General features: G+C 43.2%; 1 protein-coding gene across 1 annotated transcript; it reads right to left on the bottom strand.

Annotated features, from left to right (window-relative positions):
- Positions 1–224: 224 nt before the first annotated feature.
- On the bottom strand, positions 225–24,796 carry LOC137870839 (mitogen-activated protein kinase-binding protein 1-like). Its single transcript, XM_068708292.1, has 33 exons — positions 24,695–24,796; positions 22,947–23,038; positions 20,852–20,914; positions 20,697–20,754; positions 19,426–19,596; positions 18,543–18,680; positions 17,899–18,081; positions 16,740–16,900; positions 16,109–16,298; positions 15,412–15,555; positions 15,128–15,315; positions 14,945–15,036; positions 14,714–14,839; positions 14,262–14,332; positions 12,009–12,130; positions 11,850–11,925; positions 11,649–11,760; positions 11,245–11,308; positions 10,784–10,894; positions 10,522–10,673; positions 10,261–10,298; positions 9,039–9,239; positions 8,812–8,957; positions 8,525–8,664; positions 7,609–7,800; positions 6,977–7,043; positions 5,397–5,555; positions 4,863–5,023; positions 3,940–4,560; positions 3,756–3,837; positions 3,580–3,668; positions 2,460–2,545; positions 225–1,510 (listed from the first exon to the last, which is right to left on the bottom strand). Exons 1-33 carry the CDS (start codon positions 24,794–24,796, stop codon positions 1,271–1,273), a joined length of 4,638 nt encoding a protein of 1,545 aa, XP_068564393.1. The 3' UTR covers positions 225–1,270.
- Between the last annotated feature and the right edge of the window lie 335 nt (positions 24,797–25,131).

The following is a 25,131-nucleotide window of genomic DNA, read 5'->3' as shown; positions in this document are numbered from 1 at the left end:
GATGCTACCGCCACTGTATTTATTGTGAACAATATTTTCGATATTATTAAATTGCTACTAACTGAGAATTAAACGTGCTAATTTTGCCGCACAAAATACAAAACAATGAGGTCTATTAGTCCATTGAGGTTCTGTTAACTGCAGTTATTCTTAAATAAATAAAGTTATCACATATCTGGTCCAATGTTTTCATTGTTTATTTTTTTTTAAGAGCGCGTAAAAAGAAGAACAGTGCAACAGTTTGAAGAAAAATCCCTTCCAGAGAAATAGAAAATATCAGTCCAACATTAAAATCAACACTTGCACCAACGTACAGAAGTAACATTGAAAAAAAAGACTAGTTATGATCCACATAAAGGAAAGAGTTACAGCTACAGTACTCTGCAATTAGGGAGACACCAATGGCACAAAAATATTAATCACACATTCTTAACAAGAACATCTTCCCAAGTTCGTCATCTGACACTTTACCTCGTACCTCAATATTTCTGTCCTCACACCTTAACTTCCTCTAACCTCCCACTTAAACACACTTAAACATATCCATCTCCAGATTCCAGAACCAGATTCAACCCATTAGCAGTTAGCAAAATGTCTCAATAACTGGGCAGATTGAAAATGTGTGGATATGGTTCTCAGCGGACGACTCAGCCTGAGCGTCACAATCAGATTGTATTAAAAAGTATTAAAAAATTCTCGCAAAACAATCATGAAATGTGCTTGTTCCTGTTCCCCAGAGGATGAACACTTTATATGTATCTAGTTCCGTTGGCCTGGAGAACATAAATGTTTGCAAACAAATTGCTGAGCACATTCATATCACCCAAGAGCATAAACCTTTTAGATTTGAATAGCCTCATGTGACTTTCTGTAACACCACCCAAAGGACATATTTCACATTTTTTTATTCTTAGAGCCTTACTACTGGCAAGGATCTGATATTCTAACTCCATCATTTGTCCCTCTGGTGTCTCCCTTCATTACAATTATGATCCTATAGATTCATGAAAGTTGATTTTAAAAAAAGGTAGAAAACAGACAAAGAAGAGCTATGGCAACATGGAAAATAAGGCAACCTCTACCTGTTTTCAGAACATCATACTCTGCATTCATTTCTTTCACATCTCATCTGCATTCAGTCCATAAATAAAGTTCCAAAAGATCTCTGTGCAAAAAACAAAAGTGTGCGATTCACAGTGCTGCAGTGTGTGCGTGCGTCAGGCTCCCACTAGCGTATGTGTGTACATACAAAAAAAGAGTCCTCATGTCCTCACGTCTTGTTGTCTAGTCTCCTCTCCACAGACTTCAGCAGTAGCTCAGCGTACTGCTCCAGCAGAGCCAGGGCCTTGTCTCCTTCACCCCTGAGCCCTTGGTCCACTCGGGGCCCTTCACACAGTGAGGCGCTGTGAGGCAGAGAGTCCAGCTCAGCCTTCACCGTGAACAGGGCCTCGGACAGGATGCTCCTCATTTCTTGCTGATCTTCACCAAGCTGTTGGTCGCTTTGCAGGACCTGGTTTTATTGAATAAGTGTATGTGGGAAAACAGATAAGGAAGCTGTCAATGGCGTCATTCCCTGTTTGATGTGTTCATCAGATTATAGATAAAAACGAATGTGCCCCTGAAGGAGGTCACTGAAATAAAAGAAAACTAATTAAAATAGGGTTGGAACAAAAGATTGTTTTCTCTAGATTCATCTATTTAAGTTTTTGTCTTACAATAGTGCAACATGATGGTCCTGATACGGGTGGTCGTTATTCTGGGGACCCAATTCTCAATAGACCTCATCTATAAATCTAAATGTAAATAAATGTTTTCGTCATTTCTGCATCACCTTATATTATCTTGAATAGGTAAACCAAACATTTTGACAAATCACAACTTTGTGTTATTCATGTGTTACTGAAAACGTATATATAGATTATAAATTAGACTAAATAAATGCATTTAGGCGGAGTTAAAACAAACAGAATGTCTTAAAGAATAAATACTAAAATCTCCCGACCCATTCTTTGGGAATGACGGGTTTTATTGATTTTGTTTTATGACAGAAATTAATTTAAAATTATTTCGATAATCGGTTGATTTTCCAAGTTTGTTTTGTTTTTTTGAGTCGGACAAATGAGGACTTTTGAAGACGTCACCTTGGACGTTTGTAACATGGGATGGTCATTTTTCAGCAGTACGTTCCCACATTTGAGAAGCTGGAACAAGCAAACGTTTGTCCTTTTTGCTTAAAACAACAACTCAAACACACAACGGATTATCGAAGTATTTGCAGCTTTAATCGCCTCCATTAATGGACTCACTGTTTCAGCCAGAGAGACAAATGGTGCATTAAATTAAGATGTAAAATGACAAAAACAACAACGGTAAAGTCTGTTATACACGGAACCTGAGAGAATCTCACATAATTCCTATCTGTTAATGCTCCCACCCACATATCACACACACTTACTGACCGTAGAGTAGAGCGCGGCGGTTTTCCTCAGACTCTTGTGAAGCTCCGTAACAGCCTGCCTACAAGTTTCCAAGGTGATGGAGAGATCTGCAGAGAGAGAGAGAGAGAGAGAGAGAGAGAGAGAGAGAGAGAGAGAGGGAGAGAGGGAAGGATTCTTTCAAGTACAGCGCTGCATGTGGCAAATCGGAGTGTTCACAAAGGCGCACATACTGTACAGCGTCTGCACACAAACACACAGTTATCGAGCGAAGTAGGCGCACAGTAAATGCTGAGCAAAAGGTTGAGGAACATTAAACAACAAGAAAAAAACTTGGTTGCAGAAGAAGAAACTATAGAAAGAAAAGGGCCGCTGCACAAAGCCAGAGAGCAGGAGCCGTGCGAGCTGTGGAACGGAGAGAAGATGATTTCACAGTTTACATCCTCCGGCAAAACACAGTTGTAGCTACAAATGTGGACTGGATATCACTTAATGGCATTTGTGGTCTCTGTGTTCTCGAATTGAAATGAAAGGGAATCTGTTGCCTTTGTGAGGCAGCTATCATCCACAGAACAGCAGGCACAGAAGCGTGAAGAACGGGATGAAGAAGTTATTTTAAGCTTCATCTCAGCATTCAAACTCTATTAGACACCTTTATTTACTGAGCAAGTGAGCAATGTGAGGAAAACAACCTGCAGAGGCTCCATACATCACAGCAAAATGTGTGGCAATTATTATTTATCATCAAAAGGGAGCATTGATGTGAACAAATTCCACTTTCTATCAGACGATGAGGTAGAAAAAAGTTGTGCAGGAAATAAATGACACGAGGAATCCAAAAGAAAAGGCTCTACTTTTATAGTAATGAGCGGTTTAGATTTTGAGAGAAGTAATCAAGTGGAATACCGAGCCTGCTGCACAAAATCTTTGGTTGGTTTTCTAACAAGTCAACCAAAAGAGCAGACTTGAAAACTGTGGACTCACCCACGTCATCACAGTGGGAGAGAGCTCAGAGACAGACGGGGGAACGAGAGACAGACATGCAGGTGGACAGACGGGCCGGGAGGCGGAGAGCGAGCAGTGCGAAGAGATGCAGTGATGGAGAGGAGGAAAAGGTAGATGAAAGAGTTCTGGGGAGGCAGACCTGGCTGAGGATCAGCGCTGGATGTGCGGGTCTGTTCGGGCACCAGAGGGCACTCTTTGGCTCCAGACGCCTGTAATGGCTCCTTGACACTGGGAAGATATGTATGTAGGTTATGAAAAAAAACTTCTCATACATGCAGCTAAATGTTAAGAAGTGGTTTGAAAAAAAAAAAGTACCTCTCTGAAACCGAGTCTCTCTTCTGCCTCACTGGTAGTGAACTCGGCAAAGAAGGATCCAAAGACCGATGCCTGCCGACTCCTGAAGACAACAAGATGAACACAAAATCACACACTGCTTTTTAGTTCTTTTCCTTTTTTTAGCTCACGTGTGACGTCTACAGCTCATGGCTGGCTGTCTCACCTCTGTTTCCTGGGGTAGGCGTGACGTCCACGGCGGGAGGAGAAGACCCCGCCGGGTCTCTGCTGGGACAACTTAAGCTCGGCATCACCTCCAGGCAGAGGCTGCGGCGAGGGCTGAGAGGCTGCCTGGGGAGCGGGATGCGGGAGGGCGGGATGTTCTGGGGGAATGGAGAGGATGAAACCGCAGCTGTAGGATGGGGAGGAGTTGGGGAGGGACTGTTTGGTACAGGACACGGTAAGAGGGATGACGTTGATGAGACGGCGGAGGGGACAGCGGGGACGGGAGACAATGTGAGAAGGGGAGGTTCGACCTCCAGCTCCCCACATGACCTCCTGCCCCTGGGGAAGAGGGGGGAGCAAGGCGGAGTGGCCAGCTGGACAACGTCGCCGAGCGAGGTGGAGCGGCTGCTTTTGGCCATGGAGCTGGCGGTGGGGTTCATGTAGGAGTGGGGCCGGAGTTTGGGGCTCTCCCAGGGCAGGGGGGAATCGGGGGACTCGGGGGATCCAGTGGAGGGAGAAGAAAAGGTGAAGGAAGGATTGGGAGTGCAATGATCCAGTAAAAGCTGTTGAGGTCTCTTGCGCAACTCCCTTCGGTCACTAGAGGGCACAGGGGAGTGAAGAGCTGGAGAAAAATGAGGAAGTGGAGATTTGTTTGAGAAACAGAAGTCAATTTAATGATGTTGGGCCAAATTGTTGGGAATGACTTTTAGTTTTACATCATGTAAATGTATTATTGCCAATTCCAGGTAATTATTTAAAGTCTGAGCAACTCATTTTGAATATTTCACAGAAGATCCCCATGCAAATTATGTTTAAATACACTCTTGCTCTAGCTCTACTCTAGCCCATTGAATAAACTGACCTGAATATTACAGAAATGGCACATAAATAGTCATAAATTGACAAAACAATGATGAAACGTACGTTCGGAGGCCAGGTTCTGGGCAGAGTGGGATTTCTGCAAACACGTCGCTCTGTCCAGCAGCAGCGGTGCTTTGGATGGCGGGTTGGACATCCTCCACAGGTGGATCCGCGTCGTCTTTTTCTTCTTCAGGGCACCACAGTCTCTGTCTGGAGCGTCTAGCCTGCAGAGAGGCAGCGCAGCAGCTTTAAGATCACTTCGGACAACAATAGTTCAGTCCCAAAAATGGCAAAAACAAGCAAAAGTAAATATCAGTTGTCATGATTTATCTTTTGTTTTCCTTCGTGACTGTCATACATTTCAGTTAAATTATCATGACACTGTAAATGTGCACTAACCTAGTGTGACCTCATGAACCTCCTCTTTGTCAAGTATGTATTATTTTGCATTCTTTGCCTTCTATTCATGTTTTGGAATCATATATTTATGCTAACATGAGTACCTATTTGGGATCTTTTGCATTTATGATTCATTAATCCAAGTCTGCCAAAGCAACACTTTCCCCATTCAGCTCCTAGTCTGTGTTTTCTTCTTACTTTGGCCCCCCCTCGATCCTGCCAGGGGACACCGGGGTCTTGTCCTCCGTGTTTCTGCTCTGGTTATCTTCCATCAAGGGCCGTACTTTTGACACAGGGGGCTTAGCCGAGTGGCTGCCTTGCTCCTTTCCATGCACTTTGGCAAAAAGAGGCATGCCCCTACACAGAGAGAAGGCATCACAGGGTGAGGGGAGGGGGTGAGTCAAATACACAGTGTTATATGTTACACGATAAGTTAACGGAATAGTTTGACATTTTGGGATATAAGCTTATTTGCTTTCTTGCAGAGAGAGAGGAGAAGATTGATGCCGCTCTGTACACTACATGTGAAGCTATCCCCAGTAGCCGGTTAGCTTAGCTTAGCACAAAGACTGTAAACCGCTAGCCTTCTACCTACTGTGCTCCACCAAGAAACTGTCCAGCTTCATAACCCCACTAAACCACAACATGTTTGTACAATTCACTTTGTTTACATGCTAATTAGTGAGCGTTAGGTGAATGCATATCGCACATGGCCTTCTCCTCCCCTTCCTTTGTCTGCGTTATCTATTTTGCAAGGTCACCGCTGCTGCATCCTGTGCTTCAGGCGACTGTGATTGGTTTAAAGAAACACAAAGAAGAGTTTTCCTTTATAGCAGAATGATAATGTGTGGAGTCAGACCTTTCTCCAGCGCTGACACAGTGTTGTGGAGGTCTAGCTAGCGAGGCTACATTTGTGCCAGGCACAGAGCTGTTTCCAGTCTTTATGCTAAGCTAAGCTAAATAGCTGCTGGTTGTAGCTACATTATTAGCTCTACGTTCATGAGAGTGGTATTTTACTTAGAAACAATACTGGGAACATGTAATTATATTAAGAAGAACAACAACAACAATACAAATTTGGGAAATTAGCCAAGACTAAGATGTGAATGTGGAGCTACAGACAGTCTGGCTCTGTCAAAATTCGCCGAGCATTACCTCTAAAGCTCACTAATTAGCACGTTATATCTTTTTTTGCTAAACGATTTCCTGGTGGGGTTTGTGTGCTGGGTTATTTTTTTGGCCAAGAGCAGTTGCCAGGCAACCATCAGAGACTGCATGAAGTTACTGGTCAAGAAATGCTCAGGCACATACCCCCCCACCTCAGTTCTTCATTTCAGTTTTAGTAAACAATTAAGAAACTATATATATATAACGTGGTAATTAGTGAGCTTTGGAGCTGTTTCCCTGTTTCCAGTCTTTGTGCTAAGCTAAGCTAACGTTGTAGCATCATGTGACATGAGAAGGGTATCCATCTTGTCATCTTCGCCAGAAAGCGAATAAGCATATTTCTCAAATGTTAAATCATAGTTTCTTTAAAAATTGTGATATATCTTGCTGCAGAATTATTGATAATACAAATATACAAGTACAAAAACTTCCAAAGACAGAAAACTATCTTCCTACACATATAGACTTACTCAAACATGGATAACAATGTCATTGTAAACTGACAGCTCGGCTAGATCAGGGGGGGCTACACAGATGGTTTAGCAGAGCAGTGTGCGTGATTCCACAAGGGTTTGTAATTATAGCTGTGAGTCCACACTGGTCAACGGTACCTGTTATTATGTCCTCTGGCCAGGAAGCGTGAAGACATACTGAGCCGAGGGACTCTGCTCTGCTCGGCTGTGGACAGACATCAAGCGTTAGAGAAAAACAAAGAGGAAAATAGAGACAGTGGCAGAGAGGAGAAAAAACAAACGGTGACACAGAAAGAGAAACCGAAAGACTAATCAATATTGTTTGCATGTCTACTTGCAAACAATAGTCATTTAGGGGAGCAGTCTAGCAGTCTATTATTTTGGGAATTAAGTGTATTCATTATCTTGCCCGGAGAAAGATGAAAAGATAGACACCAGTCTGTTGAATTTGAAGCTTGAAGCTACAGACAGTTAGCTCAGTTTAAAGACAGGAAACAGTTAGTTTGGGTCTATCCGAAGGGTAAAACCATCCACCTACTAGTACCTCATTAGTTTAATCTGTAAATCTAAATGTAAAAACAAGTCTTGTTACGGTGGGTTGTGCCGAAATAGAATAGACATTCTCATTCAAATCAACGTAGCAGGATGGTTTTTATGTGTAAATCCAGGTGTTGTTTCCTCCTGCTCACCGTCTTTATGCTAAGCTAAGCCTCACCAACCTCTAAGTATTCCTTTAAAGGAACACGTGAGTGTCGGGCCTCTCCTCTTACCCAGCCTGCAGCTCTCCTGCAGTGTCTCAAAGTTCTGCTTGAGGAAATCTTCTTGACCAGCGTCAGCGGTGTCAGTCACTGTCCTCAAAGCCTGGTCCATGCTCGTCACCTCTGCCTTTTGCTCCTCTTCCTCCCTCTCTTCCTGCTCCTCATCAGAGCTGTCCTGGCTCAGGGATTCCACATCTGCAGAATCTGAAAGCGAAAAATGAAAGAAAATGTATGAAGGGAAAACTACCCTCCTTGACCTTCATACATTTACTGCATACGGCAGGAAAGGTACCAGATAATCCTCAACAAATGACCAGCCGGGACACTGCGGCTTATGCAGTCTTATTATTTGACATATTTCTATCAGGTCTGAAACTGAAGGAAAATCCTAGCCTCTGTGTGCTTAAATCCCTCTCGGCGGGAATCAGCTTTGCTGTATGTTGAAGAGATATCATGGCTTTCATGTGAATTTTTAGCTTTTCATTTTAAAACCCAGCACTTGGCACACTTTGAGAAAAATAAGTATGACTTGAAACCGAACGGCAGACAGATAAAGATACTGATATGTAGCAAACACGTGTAACTTTGATATCTATTTAAAAATTCCTTAAACATTCAAGCTTACTATAGTATCGAGGACAGCATCTAAAATGAATAAAGCACTTTGAACTTAATTGACTTTTGGGGCTTTAGTTTGCCTTAATGTCTGTCACAGTGTATTTTCTGATAGTATCACTGGGGGGGGTGGTAAAGTCAGAAATGCTATATTTGTACATCTGCAGAAGTGGCGTTAAATACTAATGTTTCCTTTTTGCGCCCTTGTATTTTTCTTTGAGTCAAAAGTAAAGAAATGAATCTCAATCACAGTTGTGTATTGCTTTGACAGTGTTTTTTGTGTTTTATTGTTGTCATCAGAGTAAGATCTCACCATCCAGGACACGGTCCGGGCTGGAGTCCCTGCTGTCGTAGCCCAGTGAGCAAGCACTGTCCGGGCTGCGGCTCTCCTTGCTCTCACTGCGGATCCCTCGCCTCTGCATCCTGCAGTGCTGCTCCTTCACCATGTAATCACTGGCGTATGAAAAAAACGAAGAGGGGTGGAAACAATGAGGAACGCGGGGCGGAGAGAAACCAAGAATAGAAAAGCACTTTTGTTCCCTTTTCGGTGTCATTGTGTTTTGCCGGAGTGAAAGCATGTATACTGAGTGGGGGTTTTACCCGCCCTGCAGACTCGCATCGCCCTCGCTCTCCTCAGGGTACAGCACGGCTCCGTCCGTCCCCCTGATGCCCTTGGATGGGTGCGAGGACAGCCAGTCAGCATGAGGCCGGGGCCGATGCCTCTTGGCTCTCTCCTCCAACTGCAGCTGCAGCAAATGAGGTGACTTAGCGACGCAATTACACACACACACGGGTCCTCTTTCTCTCTCATAGACACAGATGCATACCGAGGGCTCATGGAGGTTGGACGTGCTCCGTCTCTCTCTGTCGTGAGGGGAGCAGTTGGGGTTTTTCTTGGGAGCAAAGGTCTCCAGCTGCCTCAGGTCCAGCATGGACTTCACCATCAGCTCCAGAGAGCCCATACGATGAGACCAGCGCCTCCGAGGACGTTTAGAGGAGTCAGGTGGGTCCTGGCTGACGGCTCCATGCTGGAAAGGACGTACGAGTTGACACAACGAATTACGACTTCTACTGTAAAAGGCAGAAGTGAAGTAGAATTACAGCCTCGCGCTTGTGTGCCTCCACCAAACAGTCATGTTAGGGACATCCATGTCTGTCCAAAATGTCATCACTTAGTCATATTATCCTATTAGACATTTGTGTAAAATTGTCAAAATTAACATATATATTATATATATATATATAATACAAGGACAATTCCAAAACATAATGCCTCCTGCCACGGCTGCTGTCGGCATGGAGGAATAAAAATGTCAAAACAGCAGTTCTGGAAAATTAAAGTTGACAAGTACTTAAAGTATCAGTCCATACCCAGGTGTGCACATCTGAGATGAGGTTGTGTGATCTAGTTTTTAGTGCCCACACTTTGGATTTCACGTAGCTTTTCATCACTTTTAAGACTCAGCAGGGTATTTCTCTCACCCCCCCCCCCCCCCCCCCCCCGGTAAATCACAGAGGATTTAATCTCGTGTGGCGGAGTGAAGACCGAGATCCTTAAGCCACTTCGGTCCTTCTGAAGAGCCGACAGAAAACTGAAATAGACAGTCGACCGGAGCAGCAGCTGAACTGTTCATCAGCTTTCCATCCTACGTGCGTAAAGCTTGTTCTGATTATTATTACAAACTGTTACTAATAACTATGAAGTGTTTGTCAGGAACTGAATTTGAAGGGAAACGTGTATTGTTAGGTGTTTTGGCACTTTCCATAAATGGAATGTACTTAGCATGAAATAATAATAAAAGAAAGGAAATGAAATATTTCACACACTGCATTATAATGAACAGCCCTTTGAAAACGTAAAAGAGAACATTTATTGCATTCTTCCCACTGTGTTACTATAATCATCATCGCTCAGTTTATTTCTATGGGAATAACAGAAATGATTGGATGGAGCGATGACAATGCTCTTCCCATTTCATATTTCTAATACAAAAGCATTAAACTGTTCAAACCGAGAGAAATCTTTTCACACTGAATATAACCACCAACCTTTGTCGGCTCCCACTCCTGTCCTTCATCTGAACCACCTGTTGTATGAAAGAACACAGCAGCTTTAAAATAATGAAATAATACTTGTTTGATGTCTGGGTTGTTTTTTTGTTTTTTTTATCAGAAGCTGGCCTCCACACAGAGAGAATAAAAGGTCACTACAGACACTCTCCAACACAAGGGGTCGCACCTAAATGGACAACATGGACTGGAGTCAGCAACTGCGGTTGTATTCTGATTCAGTTCGTAATCAGACGGTACCTGTGTCCTCCTCTCTGCTGCTGTCGGAGGACGCACCGGCCGCGATGTCTTCTGGGTCGTTGGCGTGGTCGTTCCCGGCTCCGTCCTCCTCGAGCTCGCGGTCACTGTCGGACGACAGATCACCCAGCGTGGGGGCGCTGTACACCTCTCGCCTACCGTCACAGTCGAAATGGAGGTCTTTATACTGGTTCATGGGGATTATGGAATAAATGTGATAAATAAACGTCCTTTTAGGAGTCAAAAGGTGGTGTGTTATCGTCACCTGAGACCGGCGGCCTTGCAGAGCGCCGTGTTCGGGTCTTGTCTGAGCTGGCTGAGCCTCTCTCTCATGCGGATCGTCAGCTCTGGAGCCAGTCGCCACACAAAGATACAGCTGGTAGATAAAAGCATTCGGGCATTAAAAATTCAACATTTCATTTCAGCTTGACTATTGAGAAAACTGTCTGCAAACACATTTCCCCCCTCATTTCCTCTGGCAGCAGAGGCCAGAAAATGATTTTAATTTGCTGCTCCACTCCTGGTTATCTACAGTAATTTTATTCTAGCACACTGTTCATATTTGGATGTCTGCTCGTTATTAGATCTCTAATTTTAAATATAGAACTAATGCTCGTTATCTTTTTAGAAATACAGCGTAGTTATAATATTCTAATTGTCTCCAGTATACTATATACGTGATTCCAAGGGAGCCACAAGGACCACAGACACAGGACTGCTTCTCACCTGTCCCCTGACACAGAAATCAAATGCTTGCAGTCGTTGGTAAACTTCATCCCAGTGACGATCTCTGCAAAACAAAAAACATGGCGGAGCGAGTTATATTATGGTTTCTGATAATTGAGCTTTTTCTAAGCCCCGCTGTGAGCTACCACGGAGCCCACACTGTCACTGAAAACCTGAAACCATTGCACGAGAGTCTATGGAGCAGAGCCAGATGGTTGTCGGCTCCTGGTCGGAGCCGGACGATGCAACACTACGATTGGCCAGTCTGCGTTCGAGGGGCGGGACTTAGGGAAGGGGTTAATTATAGGCGACAGATTCCCTGCTGCTGTAATTTCTTCACAGCTCAGGTTGACATCATAAAATATGCGTATGTGAGGTGCAGGTGTGTGTGTGTGTTCTGTTACCAGAGTGTCCATCCATAGTGGCCACACATTCCCCAGTGTAGAAGTCAAAGATGCTGATGTTTTTATCGGAGCAGCTGGTGGCCACGTATTGACCTGATGGATCAAGCTGAACCTGCCAGGAGAGAGGACAAAAGAGTCAATACTCTGTATATACGGGGAGGGAATGTGGACTGGAGGACAGAATATGAAGGAACATGCTACCTTGAGCAGGCTGCCGTCCTCACTCAGCGAGCCCTTGTAGAGCTTCTTCTGCTTGCCACTGCTAATGTTGAAAATCCTGCATTCAGAAGGAAAGAAAATGAGTCTTTTGTTTCCCATTGCAAACCCCATTCACCTTCAAAAACACACACACATACACACCTGATGCAGCGGTCCTGACAGCCGACAGCAGCGTACTTGCAGGTGGGGTCTACACCCATGTCGTACAGCGTGGTCTTCCTCACCATGTGGTGAGAACGCCTGAACTCCGTTCCTCTCTCAGTCTGTGGAACACACAGAAAGGTGGATTCGAGTAAACCTTTCTGCCCACGAGGGGAAACGCGTCTGGAGCACGGAGCTACAGACGCTTTTACATGAAAAGCAACATGAAAACACCTCCAAACATAAGAGACATTTGATTATACATTTGACTCTGACAACATGGCAGCTTGAAAAAAAAAAACAGAACCTGCAGAATAAAAATGGGCTAAAATACTTGTGTAAGTAAGGTTCAGTATTAGAGCTGGAGGGCTGGAACAAAGGATAGCCTCAAGCGGTTTGAGATAAACTTTGACACACAGAGTCTTCTTCCTGATGCCAGAGGATCAGATTCAGAGGAGAGGGGATGTTCGCAGTCTGCAATGATTTTTTTGTTTCTCGTCAAATCCGCATGACCTCGTAGTCTTTCTTCCCCATTACCTTCGTAGCGGCTTTGTGCACGCTGGCAGTTTCAGTTCCTCTGTTGGGTTGCCAAACCATGCTGTGATTCCATATCTAACGATGCTCTCTGGGTTTACCCAGCGTGATCTGGCTGCTCACGCTCCATACTGCCTCAATCGCCTTAAAGTCTGCCGCACAGGTTATCAATGTGCGTTTCCCAGCAAAGAAGGTTGTCTATGCGGACGTCTAAGTATTTGTATGAGGACACCTGAATGACTGTCTGGAGCACCCGGCTCACGGTCAGTCACTTCGGCCTCAGATCGAGGACCACACCGATTGATGAATATCTTCGGATATCTTATTGTTGCAGAGTTTAAATCAATATGAATGAGTGCATCTTTAAAGTGGGTATAAGCACACAGTTGTTATGCTTAAAATGCATGAAATGCAAAACACAGACTATTAGTCTCAGTTAAAGTTTGGCGGAATGAATTCGTTTGGAAGTTTAGGCCATGTTTCATGGTCAAAAAAGACTATTATGGTTCAATTAGGACCCTTGAAAACAGGAGAGCCCGATAACAGACGTCCTCCGGGGACCACAGGCCTGTCACAACAAGTTTATAAAATGAACACTCTATAGATGAGATTTTACTAAAGACTAACAAGCCATTGTTCATTGTGCCCTACAAAACTGAATGAGTCCCTGCCGTGGCCTAAAATCGTGTCTTAAGTTTACTTATAGAACTCTGACCGAACGGAAGGTCGTCTCAGCGACCCAGAAGCAAATGTAGAGGAAAGCAGACAACCTGCAGTCCGAATGGTGCGTGCTGTAGAGTTGTCTTCACCAACACAAGCTAAATAGATTGTGTTACTGTTGTGGTGAGTCCTCAGCGTGAGGAATCAATTGATTCATAGTTCATTTTAGTCAAAAGCAATGAATCAGCAGAGAATGCTGAACCAAGATTAGCGCCTCATTGACTTATTTATGGCCAGAAATAATTATCAGAATTTTTCGGAAAATCATTTTTGGGGTTGAGGAAGTAATCTCTGCCGTTTATTCAGAGTGTTCCTCTGTCGCAAAATCAAGCAAGTACGGAGAAAGCAGGCATTTTACAGTGCCGTTTCAATGTTTGCAGCTTATAGCCTCAAATTGTGTGTTGCTTTTATGAAATGCGATGTCACGTGATTATGACCACAAAAAAAGCAACGACAAAGACTTTATCATATTAAGAGGTTAGTTTGACGTTTCAATACACTTTTTCGCTTTCCTGCCTAGAGTTAGATGACAAAATCAATACTGCTCACTGATGTTTTTACAGCATAAAATATGTAGCTGATGCACTAACTGAAAATCACTAGCATATACCCCAACTCCAACTATATCACTTAATATGTAATAATTCATTATTTAAAGGACAAGTTTGAATAAAAAACAAGATTTAAAGTATTAACAGAGCTTTAGAGGTGCTGCTGGGTGGATTTATTTTTAACTTTTGGACCGAGCCATGCTAGCTGTTTCCATACGTTTTCCATCTTTGTGCTAAGCTAAGCTAACCAGCTAATGGCTCCAGCTACATATTTAGTGTACAGACGTGAGAGTGGCATTGATCTTCTCATCTAACTCTCGGCAAATCAATTATTACACAACAACAAGCAATAAATAATGTATGTGTGTTTATTCGATAGTCTACCTGTGTGTATGCATGTCTTGATGGTGAGAGCTGACGGACTGCATCTCGCTCCGACGTGTCTTACCTTGTGTGCAGTGCGAAAATAGATGCTCTTGTCTGCCCCACAGCTGATCATCCTCACCTTGTTGTCATTGGCTGAAGAACAAAGAAATATTTGATCCTGACTTTTTTTGAACTTGAAAAGACGTTACTAAGGCCTGAGGGCCGGTTTTCATCAGTCAGCTGCAAACAGTATTTTTCTCCAATTCAAGGAACAGTCTAGAGACATAGAAGATTTAAAAGATGATTGACTAAATTAATCCAAAATCAAAATCAAGGGCAGTATCTGAATCAAGTGGGCAAATAACAGAAAAGACTCAAACAAACAAAGCTCCATCTAACACATGTATAGTTGTCATCTATTATCTAAACAAGCAGAGCTGCAAGCGACATTAAAGCGTGGGACTGAATGGAGATGAAAGCGAGGATTAAGCAAAGATTAGCTGTCAGATGTTGACAGTGTCTCAAGTGGCTCACCAGCAAAGCGGACGGCTGTTATGGATGAAGAGTGCTCATCAAGTGTCTGCACCAGACTGTAGTCATCCTCAGCATCCAAGACATGGATCAGACGGTCCCTGCTAGCTGTGGCCAGCAGCTTCAGACCTGACGCCAAAAAGACAAGTTAATCACATAATCGTGTACGCAGCCGACGCGCCGATGTTCCGCAAGCGTCATTATAATCACTAACGCTGTCACACACGCGCTTACCTGTTTCCGGTTTACTGTATTCCAGACACAGGATCTCAGCATCATGGGACTCCACTTTCAGAATCTCCTCCATGCTGCTGAGATCGTGAACCCTGTCGAGTATAAATAAAAAAAACAACATTTTTTAAGGATGGAGGTCACCTCAGTCAGTCATCAGTCTCAGTTGAAGTCGTCTTGTCCTGCCTCAGCATCCCGTTGCGATCTCCAGATGCCAGGTGTTTGCCGTCTGGACTGACACAGATGGTCCGGATGCCGGTCCGGCTTTCTGCCGTCTGTCCGTCTCCTTGTTTGTCTGCGTTCATGTTTGTCAAGCATTCTGGATCCTGCAAGGCACTAGTGTTTCCGTCTATGTAGATTATTTTCAGGAGATCCTGCAAAAGCAATGACACGGATAGAGAGACAACCCATCAAGAGGAGGATTTGTGAGCTTCTGAAATGTGAATTATTTTCTTCCCAGATGAACTCACACTACTGAGGATGTTCTGAGAGTGAAAATGAGTGTGCGTCCTGTCGTCTATGCGCCACAGTCTGATGGTGTTGTCAGATGAGCAACTAAGGAATGCACCTGATGACAAACCAGCACCGAATTCCCCGGGAACATCTGGGAACATCTGCGGACGGAACAAGAGAGAAGGTGTTTAGTTGAGAGGGGGAATATAAATGATGTAGAATTTGCAGCGCATGCCATTGATTTAAATTCAACATGGAGCATTAGCTCTGGTACTTTTCCATTTCAAATGCATGTTGTTGATTGTGAAAATGCTCACTGTGAATGAATACGAACTTAAAACTACAGCCAGAATAACTGCAGCTCAAACGCTGCAAAGTTCCATCTATAATGCAATGTCACAAAAATGACCTTTTACTGCCTGTGATTAGCAAGTTAAAACGCAAGTAAGAGTTTAATATTAACATATAGCGTATTCAATGTAATTCAATAGCAGAATCCAATAATAATATCCATTTAGTGTTTCCAAATTGGTCCTGGATTCAGTAGAGAAATGAACTGCCCAAGGCCGCCCAATTATATATTGAATGAGTAGCCCAGTCAATGCAACACTCCATCCATTGTATAATTATTAACTACACTGAATCAGGTGCTGGTCAGAGGCACACTGCATGCGTCAGCGGGGTTAAAGAGGTGCGGATCGATCCCTTGTTTACCTCCAGGTCCCCGACACAGGCAGCATGGAAGAGGGCAGAGTGCACCTTCCCCACCCTGTTGACATCGCTCACGTCCCACACATACACACTGTGGTCATTGTATACACAGCTGAGCCACTGGCTGACGGGGTCATAGGTAACAGCAATGGCGTCTGGGTAACGGCCGTCCGTCTTGGTGGAAAACAGGTGGCTGATGGGAATGAGATTGGAATACATATTCAAAGATATTGGAATATTGGCAGATGTTCTTCTAAAAATAGTAACACATTTTGACCAGGGGCAGAGAAGGCCTACTGAATAATTTAACCAGCAGTATTGCTCATAAACTGAGAAATTGCCAAATGTATGCCTACTGAATCATAAAGAAAACTATTTATTTCAGTCATTTTAAGCCCTGTATAATACAATATTCCCATCATATCTGTGTCTGGACTTGGAATATATGTGGTGCAGTTTAGTGACATACAATGAGCTTAAAATACTGCTCTATCGATTCAGACTACGGCTCGAGCTAGTAACATTCAGGAGTTATTTAGTCTGTGAAACGGAGCCACGTGAGACGAGAGCGTTTGATCCTGCCGTGGATCCCTGCCCAGGAAAAAGGCCGCGTTACTCCTGAGCTCCTCCTCACCTGGCCTCCGTGACGGCCGAGACGTCAGAGCCGAGGGGGTGCGGCCGCGGCAACGTGCCGGCAAAGCGAAGGTCGACGGTGCTGAAGGCTCGCACCGCTCCGTCGGCGCAGCCACAGAAGATCATGTCCGCCGACAGAGACAGAGACTGGGCCGCGCCCGTCTGCGAGGAAGGACACCAAACAACAGGGACAATCAGCTCATTTCACAGCGCTAAGGTAACGATAAAGGTCACAGGAGGTCGACGAGGGGAATACATGCGTCTTTATTGGAATACGTCCAAACACATCCTGCACCGTTCCTCGCTCCTGCTGCTAATCCCTCTTTGATCCTCTGACAGAAGGCCGGAGCAGGAGTCACACACCTTCATCATCATCTTCACCTCTTGATTAAACACCACAGCTGGACTCTGACCACGAGCACTATTGGTTTTACAGCACGACGTAATAAATGCACACATTTACCGTTGATTTGACGCCGCTGAAGGCTAATTAGACGAGTGAAATATCCCGTTAATGGTGACGACGGCTACTGAATCAATAAAGAACAAAATTAAAAACCAGCAGCGTAGCATTTACGGCCTTTCAAAGTAAGGAATCTGAATTTAATGCTATGACACCACTTAAGTTTTCAAACCAGGCGTATTAATGTCAATCTTATAAGGAGTAGTTGGCAGCAAAAGGATTGTTCTGGCGGTAGAAAAAGGGAATTCGACTCCAAGTAGTGCTAAAGCTAAGAGAGGGTTACAACCTACATGATTGGCACAACCTTTATTTAAAAGAAAATTAATTTAAATTAAATAAGGAAGTACGCTTATTTACTTTCTTGCCAAGAGTTCGATAAGAACATCGATCCCACTTTCAGCTACAGGCAGGAGAAAAAAATAAAATCCACCTAAAACCACAACGTGTATTTAAAAAAAAGATACTTCGTGAGCTTCAGAATTGCTGGAAGGCAGACTTTTTCCCCCTTCAGACAGAGCCGGGCTAGCTGAGATATCACGGCAATGAATGTTAGCGCCGACATTAGGTGGAACGACACGGTCCAATCAATATCCCCTGCTTCACTCCAGTATGGGATTAATAATTCATAAGAGTAGTGGCGGCTAAAGAGCCCAGACAACTTATTGTCACTGTCGGATACTTCCTGTGAGCCACTCACCCGCAGGTCCACCCACTTGTCCAGCATCCTCTTGCAGTTGAACTCACACAGCAGGCCGGAGGAGGTGATGCAGAAGGTGGAGTCAGATGTAGAGCCCCGCCCACAGGCCACATCACAGAAGAAGTTGTTCCTCAGCTCCCCCAGCAGCCCCGAGCGGCCCAGCAGGGGGACAGGAGCGCTGGCCTAAATACCACAGAGGGGTGGGAGTTAGATGATGATTTACACTTAAAACACAGTTACTTTCTGTGTATGTCTGAAATGTCTGCACACGTTGTAATCTTTTCCATTCTTTTAAAAGTAGAACTTCTTGGTGTGAAAACAAACGTGTGTGACTTGTATTACCAAATCATTTTCCACTTCGTTATCTGATTATTTGTAAATCAGTCGTGAAGTTGTGAAGACAACTGTGTGAAGTTCACCGACAACGAAATAACAAATAAATGGTAAGTGTGACAAAACCAAACTCCCACTCGACTGCGATAGTTTTTATAGCATGGACCAAAGCAATGAAGGTTTTCATACAGCGTAAAAACGTTTAGTAGATTCTTCTGAAGGGAGCGGAAGACTCGAAGCGGGACTTAAAGCAAAGTTGCATCTCACATGGTTGACACACACACACTTTATAAAAGACATAAAAAGATTACCTTGCTGGTCTTGCCGTGGTCCAGATACCAGAATTTGACATGTCTGTTCCCCACAGTTACAAAGTAGGAGCTGTCCTCAGAGAAAGACACACCTGTCACCTTACTCGACACCTTGTTGGCAGCCACGACAACGTCTTTCTGCAAGAAAACAATACATGCTAAGGACATAGCATTCATGTCTGTGCAGAGCCGGGTTTGCAGTCTTTATGCTTAGTTACTAGTGGTGTAACGTTAGCAGTAGTTGATCCTACAGATCCCCCCCCCCCCACGCATGTGAATCGCAGATTAAATACACAATTTATCAATCATAGTGTGAAATTAAGTTTTCACAAATTTAAGTTACCTGCAAAATTCGGTAAAAAGAAAAACGTCATAAGGAGATCGATAATGCTACATTGCATTGAAAGCGGCTAACGTATGCATTATGATGATAAGTTCAGTAAAACTGAGAAGAATAAATTATAACATTATCATGGTGTGTTCAACTGTAATCTCGTAAAATGCAGTTTTTGGGGCGAGACACTTGAACAAATTACAAATAATTTTATGAAAATAATCACTATAGATGACTATAACAAAGTAAAATGATGACTTTCAGAACTTTTAATGGTTTACAGTTACTTCAGGACGGTTGAAATAATTTTTGAGAGGAAAAAAAAAGAAAAAAGTCTGGAGCTTTGTATACCTGCTGCTATAACAAAACAATAAAAATAATTTATACCTGCAGCGCTAATTTCCTACAAATGTTGATTTAACATAACAAGGAGTGTGTGGGTGAAAAGGCAGAAGCTAAATGCCTCATAGCTTGCACCGATATGACAAACACAATCACGTGTCGGCATCAGCCTTGCCGAGAGGAGCTGACCGTTGCAGTGAGGCGTACCTTCCACACCCAGACGTTGACCATCATGTCATGCTGGTTTCCCACACTGACAACGTATTTGCTGTTGGGGGAGAAAGCCACGCAGGAGACGCCATATTTGTGCTTCTGGAGCTCCGCCACCTGTCTTCGGTCTGCCACGTCCCACAGTCTCACCGCTGGCAGGTGACCGCTCTGGTGAAAAAGGGATGTGGAGAGGGAGTGAGTAGTTGACATTGATTACAGAAAGGGCTCCTTCCTATGTCTAAGTGCTACATTGTGTTGGTTTTGTTGTCTCCATTCTTTCAATCCGCTACAACAACACAGAGTAGTCATCTGGCAGTCGAGTCTATCCAGCTCTCTAAGAGATTATCCTCTCTGTCCTCTGCTCTCTGTATTCAGATTGACCCGCTCACATTATTCTCTCTCAGGGATCAAAGGGTCGGCGAGCTATATTTGTGTGGCCTCTAAATTTAATACGGCAGAAAGACCTTTCTAAGGTCATAGTTAAGAGGAAGGTGAGAGGAAAAGCAGCCGGGATGCTGAGAGATGGATGACAAGATTGAGCTGCATACAAAGGAGATAGAAAGAAAAAAAAAAGACAGAAAAATAGATATGCATGTCTGCTGCCCGCCTGTCCTTGATGTAAATCAGCTTCTGTTTGGTGAATGAGTATGTGTTTCTTATCCGATCATTCGCTCAGGAATTTATTCTCCTCTTTCAAGGCTTTTAGGAAATCCTGTGACTGTGACAGCTTCTGATATATTAACATTTGGCTTGGAGGAGTCGTCCTGTAAAATTGTATATTTAGTAGTTTAATATAAAAAAAATCTGTTCCGTAATCACTTTCAAGAATTCAAATAGCGCACTGTGGATAGTCTAGAACATTTAGAATTAGTTTTCTTTTAAATTGCACCCACAACAGACTTCCCTCATCGCATTTGGTCTTTTGAACTTCGGCCCACTGTGCGCTGATCCACTTACACTCAGAAGTCTTTAATCGGCTTTGATTGGCTGGGGCGGATTAAGATAGTGCGCTGTGTTGAGGCACACCGTGTAACTACAACATAACTGCAGATGCTCGACTGACACATTGCAGGGGAACATGCGGGAACACAGTCTTGGGCCTTTCTACAATAAACTCTGCATGAGAACCATTAACAAGAGACTGCAGGCCCTCATCCTGCTGGGTTATTCTCAATCATTCTTAGCTCCTTATACTGTGGACTACTGCAGCCTGCAAGATGATGAATAAGGCCAAACGAATAACGTAGCTTGACCGTGAGAAGACTCACCTCTCCTGTGACCAAGTACTTGCCATCAGTGGAGAAGGACAGAGCTGTGATGGTCTTTCTGTGAACAGTGAGAGAATTCGAGAAAGAGAGCTCAGCGTGTCTCACGCTTTGACAGTTTAACGTTTAAATGCAGATTGTATTTGTCTTCAACTCACCTTGACGTGTTAATAATGTGGCGCTGTCTCTTCTTCTTGGGGTTCAGCAAAACTACCACACACCTACACAAGGAAGAAGAGAATCAGAATTCACCGTATGAGGTATGTGTTTTTGTATACATTCCTTGTACTGAGGTTATAGTTTAAGTTGAAAATCCCATTACCAACTTTCAAAAGTTTTTGAATATATTTAGTTAATGTGTTTGCAAGAAATGCAAACACTTTCCCATGGATAAGTGGAATACAATTAAACTGCCTTTTCACAGTGCATACTTGTGGTATTGCTTAACGTACTTACTGATTATAAACTATAACCTTTTAAACATTTAAGCTCTGATGTAACACAGGAATCCACATAGCTAGCTTAATCTAACTGTTAATAGCAACTAACAGAAGTAATGTAAATGTACTAATTTCAGTTGAAATAAACTTTATTCTGTGACCTGTTTTTATATTACAGCACGAAAGACCATAACACTGTACTTATCCATGCACTGTCTCTTCTGGATGTTTATTTCTAATATATTAATTAACTGTGAAGGACAACATATGGTGGTCTGAAGTTAACGTTATAAAATTACAATTACTGCTACAAAACCGTTGAAGCATTGCTGAACTGTAAAATAAAGACCCGAACTGTGTGCGACCACATTTGACAATAACATTGTTAAATTATTCAATATTCAAGGAACAGTTTGACACCTTGGGAGATACACTGGCTACGCTTTCTCTCCGACAGTTAGCATAGATGGGTATGGACACATCTAGCTATGCGCTTGAATAGCTTGAAGCTATAGCCGGTTAGCTTAGCTAGCATAAAGACTGGAAACATAATTCACATGACACTGCACAATTAAAGGAATTGGTAACAACCAGTTAATTTTTTTAGCTTTAGAGGTCCTGGTAGGTGGCGTTTGTAATCTACTTTGGAACAAAGACCAGCTAGCTGTGTCCCCTTGTTTACAACAGTGTTTAAAGCTAAAGCTAAGCTAATCGGCTTCAGGCCACAGCTTCAGGCCATAGCTTCAGGCGCTAGCTTCTGGCGCTAGCTTCATATTTACCCTACAGACATGAGAATAGGGTCTTCTAAGTGCATTTCCTAAATGTCAAAATAATCTTTTAAGATAGGAGTATAAAATGAAATTGTATGTAAAGGAGGAAAATAAACCTAAACTTACAACAAAAGTAGAGAAAGTCTTGCTTCATGATGTGTTTATGTTATTTAGCCTGCCCCTTATGGTTCATTCCCGTTTGATGTAATTATTATTTTCCATATTTATATAATCCGGCCATCACCGTATTGTTTCCTACAAATAAAGCTTCCTCTTCACAACTTGTTTTGAGAGCACGTGGAAACTGCATTCCTGGTGCCACAGCTTGTGCAGATTAAGACTGAGAAAGCAGGTGGGTTGCCAGACTGAGCACAATTTGGGAAGTAGGCTATGGCTTTCTAAAATCTCAGTCAGAACCACACACACACACACACACACACACACACGCACACAAGGCCACATTCACGAACATGCACTCCGTGACACAACAATACAGTAAACAGCCATTGACCTTCTTAGTATTAATACAGCTTTGTCAGAAGATTTGAGAACAAAACAAAAGAGGCTCAGTGCACTGTTTCTGTTGGTACAGTCAGTTTTCACCCTGGTGGTGCAGCAGCTCTGGATCTAAATCCTCCAACCTGCAGCTCACATTTCTCTCATTCTGCACTGAGCTAAGTTAACACAGCCAGAGTCACTGTTGGCACAGAATTAACAATACCACACAACGCTCTTTACATCACTGAGAGAGTCAAAGGAAGCCTCCCCGGGGACAGGATAAAAAGAAGCTTTGGAGTTTCTCTGATGAGAAAGCCCACAGAGCTCTCCTCCTCCGCTCCTCTAAGATAGTGCAGCGATAACACACACACACACACACACACACACACACACACACACATGCAAATCTGCACACGAAACGTCTGCGTGAGGCAGATATGACAGATGAAGGGGAAGCATGGAGCGGTGAGAAGTCAAACGTCAGAGGTTGAGATAAGGATGCAGACGTGGTCTCTCTCTCTCTCTCTCTCTCTCTCTCCTCTTACCCTGCAGGATAGGCGACTAGTCCAGATCGGGGGTCACAAGCCAGACCGCTGTTTCCTGACGCTGTGATTCCAAGCACCTTCTCCAAAGTCACCTGTAGAGACACACAGCGGGGGGGTTTGTTTTTTTTAGGAGGATTTAATCACAGAGAGACGTGAAAGCAGAGCTGTTTGACGGAGGGATAAATACTGGACTCAAGGCATGCAGGGATGTAACTAAGCACCCGGTGATGAATCAAAGACAGGAATAGATTGGTTTGGTTGCAACATGTGAGGACGATAGCTAAGGATCAACTCATGTGTCCTCTCTAATTCTGCTGCTATGCTTTCAAAACACTGACTTTCACGTCACTTTTAAGATTTAAAACCAATGATCTCCGTGGAATGTGATAACTAAGAATTCATGATACATATTTATATATGTTGACATTTGTTTTTCAGGGTGTTGCATTGTAAAATGAATCCACAAACTTAATACAAATGAAAAGGTTCCTCTAGTAAATAAAAGGCACAGACACATTGTCCACTGTGTGGCGTTCCTCCGACAAACACTTTTAATAAAATGCATCCACCAGCAAGAACAAAAGGATTGTCTGGAGTTTTAATGGAATCGGTTGGAGGAATATTTGGGCGAATATCTGAATGCATAATGACGGAGATTTTTCCAGTATTTGAATAGACATTCTAGTAAACAGTGAACACGTGCCTTCTGTAATCTTGCACTTCGAGAACTTTGATAGATCATTTTATTGCATCTCACTGTTGTAATCCAAATACATATTGATTAATTAGTTTGTGCATGCCTGCACTGAAACTTTGGATTTGTTCCACATGTACTTACTTTCTCTGTGACAAACTATTGCGTCTGACATGGACGAGGTTCATCAGACCATAAGCTTGAAATGTGTTATAGATATTATCATTTAATGTCTTGGGTGTTAGAGATGTAAAAACAGATGTAAAAGATCTAGTCATTAAACAGAAGATGTGACAAGACATGTCTGTCTGTCTGTCTGTCTGTCAGGTTAATTAGTCTGGAGTAACATAAATGCACCGGAGTCTGTGGTGTCCTACCTACAAATATGAAATATTAATAGTGAATAATATAAAGCTTATTGATGATGAAACACAGTCTCAACCCAACTATTTTAAGCTTAACGTTTTCTAATTAGTGTCATGAAAGACTATCACTTTCTAAAAAAGACCCCTTTTATAAAAAAAGTTCAAACCAATGACTTCAATGATGTTTAATACATAATTTACTAGCCGATGTAGATGAGATAAAACCATTAATTAGAGCAAATTTGGGGTTTCCAAGTTGAGAGAAATCAATTTGGCTGGTGTTTATAATTTATATGTGGTAATAATGCAGATGTAAATGTTAGTTATCATTGATAAATGCTCTATAAAGTTGTTAGTAGACTTTTGGTGCACATTTTCGAATTTGCTGCCCAAAGGTTATTACTAGTAAATGCTTTATTCACGCTAATTAACACATTAGTTGCAACTTTTTAACACGTTATAAAGGGTGTCTTAATAGAAGGTGGTAACTTGTCCTCTTTAAAGGCAATTTAGAGTTTTGATCTTGTAGTAAATGTCGCAGTTTCTCATGATGTTTGGATCGATAATCAATATCTAGAAGTAGAAGAAAAACAGCATTACATGACTGCTGTGTGTTGTTTGTCTGTTTGTTTACTCACTCTCTCAGTCTGCTCTACTCTTATTAAAGAGGGATGCATGTGGTTAAATACCTTACTGGAGAGACTCTCTCTGCTGCTCTTCTTGTGCTTGATTGACGGGGAACGCAGCAAATTCCTGATGCGACTTTTGATCGTGAACCCATCGCCGGGCATCTTGTCTGGTGGTCACCGCTCGCAGAACTGCTGACTGTTGAGTGAATGCAGGAGGCGGGGAGGAGAGAGGGTGGGGGGGGGGGGGGGGGCTGCAGAGGTGAATAAGGAGCCTGTAGACTCTCCACCCACCGCAACGCAAACTATGGAGGTTTAACAAAGTCGGACAGTGTTGCTGCTGCAGGGACATGTGGACGCTAATCTCCTGAGTGGGTTTACTGTTCTCCCTCCGCTGTCTCCTGCCGCCCGCCGCTTCGCATCAAGCGCTCCTCCTGCAGCTTCCCACCACTTCTGGACTGATGTCAACTTGTCCCAACGCTGAGATTTGCACTGACAGA

Source organism: Cebidichthys violaceus, unplaced genomic scaffold, assembly GCF_023349555.1.
Source record: "Cebidichthys violaceus isolate CVI_PGR_0920_01 unplaced genomic scaffold, fCebVio1.0.p SCAF_14, whole genome shotgun sequence".
Classification (NCBI taxonomy): Eukaryota; Metazoa; Chordata; class Actinopteri; order Perciformes; family Stichaeidae; genus Cebidichthys; species Cebidichthys violaceus.
Note: the sequence above shows the minus strand (reverse complement) of the source record. Positions and strands in the feature narration are given on the sequence as shown.

Excerpts from the sequence above, each read along its gene's own strand:
- LOC137870839 (XM_068708292.1), bottom strand. The coding sequence starts at position 24,796 with ATGCCCGGCGATGGGTTCACGATCAAAAGTCGCATCAGGAATTTGCTG. Across the intron at positions 20,755-20,851 it reads CACATTATTAACACGTCAAG|AAAGACCATCACAGCTCTGT; the intron begins GTGAGTTGAAGA and ends CACTGTTCACAG. Across the intron at positions 14,333-14,713 it reads AACAGCCGTCCGCTTTGCTG|CCAATGACAACAAGGTGAGG; the intron begins GTGAGCCACTTG and ends TTTGTTCTTCAG.